General features: G+C 34.4%; 1 protein-coding gene across 1 annotated transcript; it reads left to right on the top strand.

Moving 5' to 3' along the window:
* Window positions 1-4391: 4391 nt before the first annotated feature.
* Window positions 4392-5689, top strand: LOC145133131 (protein LURP-one-related 5-like). Its single transcript, XM_079068064.1, has 2 exons — window positions 4392-4897; window positions 4982-5689. The coding sequence occupies exons 1-2, from the start codon at window positions 4535-4537 to the stop codon at window positions 5519-5521; spliced, it is 903 nt and encodes a 300-aa protein (XP_078924190.1). The 5' UTR covers window positions 4392-4534; the 3' UTR covers window positions 5522-5689.
* Window positions 5690-10385: the final 4696 nt, after the last annotated feature.

The following is a 10385-nucleotide window of genomic DNA, read 5'->3' on the forward strand; positions in this document are numbered from 1 at the left end:
AGTCCTATGCAGACGACAATTAGGGACTATGTACCGACGACTTGTCGTCGGTAAAGCTTATACCGACGACATGTCGTGTATAAAAAGTCGTCGGCATAACCCCGTCGGTAAAGGTTGAAAATGTCGTCGGGACAGGTGTCGTCGGTATAGAATAACCAATTCAGACGACAAGTCGTCGGCAAAGGATCGTCGGGATTGATTTTCGAGGAAATAAGAAAAAGTTTTATTCGGACCCTATACCGACGACTTGTCGTCGGGAAAAGTGAGGCCTTATACCGACGACTTGTCGTCGTGAAAAGTATGAGCAATACCGACGACATGTCGTTTGGAAAGGGAAAACCGTTTTTACAGTTATGAGCAATACCGACGACATGTCGTCATGTAACTTACAAGATTGACAACCCGCCGGTATCTTGCCTGCACGCTTATGTGGAGGTCGTTCCCCGCCGTCTCCTCCATGCCCCTCGCAACATGTGTAGCCATTTGTTTAACAAATATTAGAAAATATACTAAACATACTTTAAAAAAAAACTAATAAACAATTTTAAGCAATCAAAATGTATAACAACCGTAACATACCATCAATCAGAATCATCACTAGAACAATATACATGTACAACATCATCATTAATAAATTCGCCATCGTTTATGAAATCGTCATCATTATCTGAAGAGTCGAATTGTAGCTTAAATCCGAAGAACCGACATGTTTCTCACCGTGATGAATCCACGTAGTATATGTTTCTAGAAACCCAATGTCATATAAGTGGGCATAAACCGTAGGCAAAACATGTCGATACGAATTCACACACGTTTTGCACGGGCAACGCACTTTGCCTTTAGAGTTGACATGTTTCTCAGCAATCTTCATAAAGTTTTTAAGACCTTCCAAGTATTTTGAAGACATTCGGTTCTCTCTAATCCAACTCTTATCGATCGTCATTGTTGTTTCATTATTAAAAATTATATTATATATATAGTTATCGAAAGTTAGATTGTATTTGGGCTATACAAATAAATATATACCCGAGAATGGATAGAGTATTCACAAGTATATAAAAATATATATACTCGAGAAGTAAAAATCAGACGGATTGGATAGAGTATTCACAATGGTTATGAAGAAGAAACTTAAACTAAAAATCAACGATTCAACGTGTTTTAATAAGAAAATCATATTAATTTGATTTTATAATTAATTTTATTTTATTTTAATATTAATATTAATTTGATTTTAAAACTAATTTAATTTGATTTTATAATTAATTTGATTTTGTTTTAAAATTAATATTAATTTGATTTTAAAACTAATTTAATTTGATTTTACAATTAATTTAATATTTTATTTTTATTGATTTTTTTTTTAAAATTAATTCACCTTTACTTTACTTTATAATTATTTTAAAATTACTAAAAGTATGTTGCTATTAATAACCTAATTAAGCTAAAGTCGTAATGACCAACATTAAGTCACTAACAAAATTAAGCATTTTGAAACCATATTAAGCACTTTACAATACAAACAATAACAAAATACATCAAGTAACTCAAGATAATACTTTTTAAGGTAATTTTTCAGTAACTTAACATAATGGTTACAGTTGGTTTCTATATCAAGTCAATTTACCTGGTTAGTAGGATTTGGTTATGATTTATGGAAGCAATCGACAACTTATATGCGTTTTTCAACAGTTTGGTAGCTTATTTGGTAAAGTTTACATTCTTCCTACATGTTCAATCCTGATTATAAATTTTGTAGAACACTTGATCTGATAGTTAGTGCTAGCTTTTCTGGAAATTTAGATTTAACCTCGTTTTTTGTGAATCAGAAAGTTATACACTTGTTCTGTAGTTCTTGCATTCTCCTTTGATTCGACAGTTACTTAATTGGAGAGCACTTGTTTTACGCCTTTTATGCTTAAGAAAACCGTTGCCTGGTTGTAATTAAAACTGTATAGCAGAGAGTTTAATGTTTATGAACAAAAGCATATGTTGTATACATGAAGTTTGTTTGCTAGTTCTATAAGGTTGCACATAAACTCAAATTGTGAAGATGATTCCCTGAATTTCTATAGTTAAGTATTCTTCTTTATGTATTAAGTCAAAATATAATGTCCATATATAGCTTACCCTTAAGTTTTTTTAGAGTTTCTAGCTGTATCATTTATATCATTGTAGCTTTTTCCTTTCTTTTTCTTATTCATTTTTATATTTATATATAGTTGACATTGTTGCATGCTCTTTGTTAGTGCTTTCACAAATTATAACCTGCCTCTTCAATCTTCATGAGGGCAAAATAGCATCCCATAAACTTCTTAAAATTGGTCATGCAAGACTGTATGTCTATGTAGTTTAAGAATTTTTTTCACTATCTCTGCCAGGAGTTGGGAAAGTAAATTAATGAGTGTGATTGGGTTCTTATCTGATTATCAAGATCTTATAGCCTTCTATCATCACTTTTACTTGTAGATAAGTAGAATATATAACACTGTATGCACTTAGAAAGCAAAATGTGGCCTTATACCCTGTTTTCACATATTTAACATTTAGACATTTAAGATTTATCCAGCATTATAGTGCATAAACAAATGCATATACATATCATGGTGTATTGAAAGGAACAAAAAAAAGGATTGTCACTGTGGTAGCTTAAGCAGGAAAAAAAACTCAATAAACTAACCTCAAAATCGGTATTGAAGATAGGTCAATCACCGAAAATCCTTTTCTATGGCGGTGGTGAACCTTCTTGCCAGCCAATAGAGAAATGGGGCTGTGATTTAGGGCTCCAAATTATTACAAATCAAGGACCAAGCTATTACAAATTAAGAAGCAATCAAGGACCAAAACTCTTACCTTTATGGTTGCCGATGAACTCGATTGCTGGAAAAGCCTTGTGATGCCGACGAACTTCAGAGAGAAATGGTGTTGGCCCGACTGCAAAAAGAAAGCTGAAAAGGTGTTTTGTTACAGGGAAACCCTATACAGACGACATGTCGTCAGTATAGGTAAACGAAAATGCCGTCGTTTTACTTCACATCATTAAAAAATAAAATAAAATAAAAAAAGGGATTTCACGCGGATCGGTCCCACCTTTTTCAGACGACATGTCGTCGGTATAGCCTGACAAAACGACATCGTTTTCAGTTTCTGCAACACGGATAAAAAATAAAACGAAATTAATTTTTAATCACCCTATACCGACGACATGTCGTCAGCATAGGATGACAAAAACGACGGCGTCTTGGCTTTCTGCTACAAGGAATTAAAATAAATCGAAAATATTTTTTTAGTTCCTTTTGCAGACGACATGTCGTCGGGAAAGATTTTCGATACACCGCCAATATTTTAACGTTTCCTGCCGAGTCTATACCGACGACTTGTCGTCGGCATAGCTCTTCTGGTCAAAGGCAGATGGTCAATGTTTTAAAACGTTGTACCGACGACATGTCGTCGATATAGGTCGACTTTTGCCGACGACATGTGTCGTCTGGATAGGTGTCGTCTGCATAGGACTCTATTCTTGTAGTGTTAACCTGATGCTCCAAATACGCTCTTACATTCTCATAATACTTATTAATTTACATGAAAATGGCTATTGTTTTATCCGTTTTTGATTTGCGAGTCTCGTTAAATTCATTTGTAATTGTATGATCAAAATATTGAAATAGTAAAAGAAAATAATATTAATTACTTAGATTCACATATGAATTTAGTCAGATTACATGTGAATGTCAATATCTTTTCGACTTCATATGTAAATTCGACATATCTAAATCAAAGATCGTTTACATAGACAATTTTCATTCATATTCATTATTGACATGTGAATAGCAGTCATGTAGAACAAGAAATTGATAGATAATATACGATGCTTGTACATGATGATAATTTACATTGAATGTTAATGATCGAAAAAAAATATGTTTATGACTTGTACATAATGATAATTCACATTGAATATTAACTATTGAAAAAATATATGTTAACAACTAATTAGTGAATGATTAATAACTATTGAAAAAAATGAGTACAATCATTCACATACGGATTAACTTTTATAAAAAAAAAATGCTACACTTCATATTCCACATTTCACAATGTGACTTGAACTTATAATTTGAAGAAAAAATAGTTTTTTTTATATATATTGATACAAAAATGTCTATTAATAAAGGTTAAAAAAATTATGAATTTTAATTTTTTATTTTTTTTTCCAGTAAAAAGAAACTGAAAAAAGGTGAGTTTTTATGTATATAATTGGTATATACACATCTATGTAAAAATTTAAAAGGATAAATATAAAGATAACATTGGTTTCTTAGTTCCTTTTTGTTTTAGTTATATAGTACTTTTGTATATTATATATTCATCTTTTGTCTATATATAGTACTTTTGTAAATTAACATTGTTGATATACGAAAAATAGGATCTATAAGCTCCAAATTGGCCGCTTAGACTCGCATCGAATTCATCTCCCAGAAATATTTAAACTATAATCACTAGATTGCCAGTTGTGAATTCAAGAAAGAGAGGAATGTCTAGAATTCATCCATCTTTGGAAAACAAAAGCGGATTAAATCGCCTAACAAGCGATGATCATGATCATCTGGACCCGGTCCCAGTTCCAGTTTCAAGTCCAAAACACACGACTCTTACTGTATGGAAACGATCGAGCATGAGCTTCCATGGCACTGATGGGTTCACTGTGTATGACCGCAATGGAAAGCTGGCTTTCCGCGTTGACAACTACTCCAGGAACAGCCATGTTCGAAGCCGCTGGTCTTGCTCTTCTGTTAACACTAACGGTGGCGCCGGATGTGGTGGAGGTGGTAGCGGTGGTGGTGCTCTTGTCCTCATGGACGGATCCGGCAATCCGTTAATTACCCTCAAACCACAGGTACGTATCTTCTTAATCATGCAGATGCAAACTATACGGATATATTGATTATATATTATCAAATTTATATTTATGTAAATTCAGATTTTCAGTATTCAAAACCAGTGGAATGGATGTATATATAGAGAAGATGATAACGTATCATCAAAGAGCAACAGAAGAATCTTCATGATGAGGAGACCATCTTCCTCTATGATGGTTTTAGGAAGAACAAAAAACGAGCAAGATGAATGCGAGGCTGAAGTCTTCTTCACAGGCACGACAACTGAGCACCAAAACCATCATCATGCAGAATCGGAAGCAGGTGGTGGCGGTGGTTGTGATTCAAGAAAACTATTACGCAAACCTGATTTCAGAATAGAGGGTTCGTTTTGGAATCGTAATTGCAAGATCAAGAGCACCCGTAGCGGAGAAGTGGCGGCCAAAATTATGAGGAAGAGAACAGCTCCGGGAGCGGCGATGATGAGTGGTGGCAGTAACAGCACTGGTAGTACGATAATGTTGAGTGAAGAAGTATTTACCCTGGTGGTGAAGCCAGGTTTCGACCCTCAACTCATCATGGCTTTTGTTGTTGTTCTTGATCGGATATGTTTCAAGCCCTTTTTCACTCATCTCATGTGTTAATTAATTTGTCATGTGTTTGCTTCAAGATGTACAACTTGTTATTCAGCCCTTTGTTTGAAACAGGGATTCCATTCATCAACAATTTAATAGCAATTTAAATGTAAGGTGGATGGTAGCTTGTTGCAAATCTATTCATTAATTATTGTCTGTGATGCACGGTTGAAGGAATCAATCGACAATCTTGTTATGGATGATCCAAATTAAACATGGATTCTGAAATGACAATGCTTGAGGAATTCACAAAGATCCTTTAAAGATTATATTCTCACATCAATTAACGACTTATGTAAAAGTATATGGAATACTGTTAAAAATGTTCGAACATGATGACATATACCTTTTACCAAGATGACATGCTATTTGAAAAAAAATGATTATTCTAGCAATATGTTATCACATTTTTTTTTGTGTTACAAAGACGGATCTATTTGGTGTCCCCAGGTGGGCACGAGCAACCCTTCAAATTTTACCGTCAAGTGCAAAATTTTGTATATATTTTTCAAAATCCATCACAAACCGTCGGAAATCTGTCACGGATCCGTTGGAAATCCATCATAAAGTTCTGATAAGTATAAATTGAGTGTAAATATGTCAGTGTTATCTTTTAGTGACGGATTTTGCGACGGAAACTATCGTTGAAAAATGAGTTTTTTTAATAATGCAAACATGATATTTTTTTCTGTCGGCTACTAATCCTTATATTGAAAACTTTAACAATTAAGCTCTCGTGATCTATTTTGGAAACCTTTTGAGTGAAAAAAAAGAGTCATTAAAATTGGTTGAAATGACTCTTGCATGCACTTTCAAAATAATCAAAAATACTCTACCCCTATGACGTGTTCCCACTACTACAAACTACAAAGCAAAGCAGGGTATCACACACTAATAATTCTATCGCAAAACCGTGATAATTAAAGTGAAACGGATTGTTGGCTGTCGCGATGGAGCTTTTAAGTTCAGCGATGGAAGACATCGTCGATAATTCCATAATCCTGTACATTTTGTTTCCCACCAACTACGATACCAACCAAATAGCAACAGGCGTTTCATAGATTGTCAATAAATATTTAGCAACAAAAAGAATTTAGCAAAAAATTAGTGAAAGATTAGCAATGGTTGCACGGTTTAGGCGTTTAGCGACAAAATGTAGTTAACTTATTTGTTTTTCTTAAACAAACTTTTTAAAATTTAATTAAGACTATAGAATACGTTAGGACATGAAAGCTTGCTTTTACATGCGGAATAATAAGAATACAATAGATACGGTGATTTGAGTGTTAAAAGACATTATGTATCATACTGAGGAGTTACAAAAAGGAACTTGATATAGTATAAATAATTAACTGAAGTGACAACTTTCAAATATTACATCTCTTAAGCAGTGTTGTAAAACTCGGTCTACTCAGACAATTACTTGGAATCGCGTATATGCCGAGGCGGTTTTCTAAGAATCGGGCAAAAAATCGGAATCGGTCAAACTCAGGTCCAACTCAGAGAAAATCGATTCAACTGACCAACTCAGAAAACTCGGAAAAATCGGAAAAACTCGGTCAAACTCAGGAATTTTGATATTTTTTTAATAAAAAATTGTAATTGTTATTGGTATTCATCTATTTTGTTATAAATTTTAATAAACTTATGATATTTGTTATATATATAATTTTACAAAAATTATTTCTTTATAATTTACTCAATCCAAGTACTCCTCGTCTGGACCGAGTACTCGCTACTGGCTACTTGACCTGGGAAGGCATAACGACTTCTGTAACACTGCTCTGAAGCACACCTTACAAATGATATGACCGTCACTATATATAGGAGTGTACACAAGACTCTCTCTCTCTCTCTCTCTCTCTCTCTCTCTCTCTCTCTCTCTCTCTCTCTCTCTCTCTCTCTCTCTCTCTCTCTCTCTCTCTCTCAAGTCAAGCTAAAACCTATATGCCTAATTATGTCTTCTAAGTTTTCTCTTGTGATCCTACATGAAGAACTTCACATCCCAACATTCTTCCCCTCAAAGTTTAGAATTGATGACGAGACTCTAAAATCCGAATAAGCTACTAGTGAATAAGAAAACCAAACGAGACATCGTAGTGAGAAGCAACGACGATGAAATCTGCAAACTCAAATCTTTGGTGGTTGATAAGTGTTGATGTGCTCTAGGGTATGTAACAAGGTAGAAAAAGCTCTAATGGGAATAATCAACCTCAACTATCGAAAATACTCTAAAAAATATGACTTTTAGTGAAAACCTAAAAAAAATACTTACTTTGGAATCAAGCACTCCGAATCGCTTCTATGTTCCTCAAACAATTAAGAACTCCTCTCAACATTACATCGGTTTTTCAAAATCAATCATGAAAAACATCCAATAATTCCATAATCACCCAAAAGCATCATGTGACAAATCAAAAACCTGATTCTCAACTAAACTCAATCAATAAGAACTAAACTTGGGTCAATCAAAGTGCATAATCGTCACAAGAAATAAACTCTGACATATGCTCATCGAGACACCAAAAATACCCAACTTCAATAAACCTTTCTCAAGCTTCATAAAAATCAATATTTGAGAAATAACAATCTTTTTTCGAGTGACCATACCAAAATCTCCCCCTTTTATAATCGAAATATGGTTATAAAACTTTCAAATGGTTATGAGAATGTGTTTGAATTGGATATGTCAATATGAAACTCCCCCTTAATATGAGAATAAACGTGAAACACCAAAACTGAAAAAGTCGAAATGTGACATTTAACGATTTTTGACTTTTCGGAACGCCTTTGACTTACATCTGAACAAGAAATATATTGTTCACTTGAAATATTCTTGCAAAAGTATTAGATTTGATCATCCCAAATATCAACCCAAAAATGTAACATTTTGTGATTTTGTGATAAAACTATATGTATTCCGAAAACATACGGACCATAAATGCAATATTGATCTCTTTCTATACAATCATCAAAATCATACACTTCGAGTACAAAGATATTTGATGCAAATTTGAGTATGAAATGGATAATAATGAATTTGAATTAATATGATTCCAAATAAGCTGAATAAGTCTACTTCAAAGTGTTGTGATTTGAATTTATGGAGTCTAAAACATTTGTTAAGTCTGAAGCAGCTCAAAACATTTGGCTAAAAGAAATCCCTATAAAGGTTTCATGCTTTGTTTGGCGCGCTGTTGAAAATCACATCCCCTCTGCCTCGGCTCTCAAACATTGTGAAATTAATATTTCTTCGGTGATTTGCGGGGAACGTAACATGGAAGAGGAATATGCTGATCACATGTTGTGTGAGTGTTCCTTCACTAGAGTTACTTGGGAGTCGATTTTTAGAAGGTGCGGTATATCGGTGCCTCCTTTCGATAAAAAAAGTGAGGTGTTGGAGTTTGTTGTAGCCTGGGGAAACTACCCAAAACAGAAAAAGGTTTTGGTGGGTATTTGTTATGAAATGATTTGGAGTTTGTGGAAAGCGAGAACTGAAAGAACTTTCAGTCAAACTCGGATTACTCGTACAAAGGTCGCAGACATTATCAACTCAACGGTGTTCATATGGTTCAAACGTACGAGCAATGGAGGCGCTTATAATTGGAAAGATTGGTATATTAGTCCATTCATGTAATTGGATTGCTTTCTCTTTCTGTCGTGGTTATGACTCGTGATTTGTTTGGTTTTGTCTCTCTTCTTCTTTGCCTAGTTGCTTGCTAGGTGGAGCTCTGTCACACCCCGTTAAAGTGGAACACGAAGGGTGACAGACTAACGTCTCATAACACAAGGTACCTAGGATTACCAACCATAATCACTGAGCATTTTAAGTTTACATCATATTCGAAACAAAATTACATTTTAGTTCCCTAATACAAAGTCTAATACATAACAAAAGAAACATCAAGTGAAAATTCATGTTGACGTCTAATTTAGATCACTGATGTTTCCTGAAAAGCATGCAACAACAAGGGTCAACTATAAAATAGTTGGTGAGTTCACAGGTTTGTAAAGGTACATCTGTGACAACCGTCAATTTCTGGTCAAGTCAAAGTCATATAAAGTCAACAAGTCAAACCGGTCAACTCAATTAACCTTGTATATTAGGGTTTACATTATGTTACTGCTGTACAACTCGCTATTTTAATAAGAAGTTATCACTTGAAAATCCATATGTTTAGAATTCTCAAACCCTAATCAGGATAATTGATCAAACTACTTGGTAAAACATTATTTCGTACCCCTCGGGGGCGTATAACATTCATAACAAGGCTTAACGGGGTTTACACACCTTGCGTAGCGAAGCTAAACATCCAAAAAGGTCTCAAACGAAGTCTCTCTCAAATCTCTCTCGCTCTATCTCTCTCTACCTCAAATCTCTCCCAAATCCCTCCAAGTATGTGAAATCTCTCCCAAACCTCTCCAAGTATGTAAAATCTCTCCCAAATCTCTCCAAGTATGTGAAATCTCTCCCAAATCTCTCCAAGTATGTGAAATCTCTCCCAAATCTCTCTAAGTATGTGAAATCTCTTCCAAATCTCTCCAAGTATGTGAAATCTCTCCCAAATCTCTCCAAGTATGTGAAATATCTCCCAAATCTCTCTAAGTATAAGAAATCTCTCCAAGTATGTGAAATCTCTCCCAAATCTCTCCAAGTATGTGAAATCTCTCCCAAATCTCTCCAAGTATGTGAAATCTCTCCCAAATCTCTCTAAGTATGTGAAATCTCTCCCAAATCTCTCTCAAAATCTCTCTCAACTTTTTATAATCACCCAGGGCATCCCGACCTTTAATTTAGTCAAAAATCTCTCTCAACTTTTTATAATCACCCGGGGCATCCCGACCCTTAATTTAGTCAAAAACAACTCGAAAA

Source organism: Lactuca virosa, chromosome 8, assembly GCF_052849685.1.
Source record: "Lactuca virosa cultivar CGN04683 chromosome 8, Lactuca_virosa_CGN04683_v6, whole genome shotgun sequence".
Taxonomy (NCBI): Eukaryota; Viridiplantae; Streptophyta; class Magnoliopsida; order Asterales; family Asteraceae; genus Lactuca; species Lactuca virosa.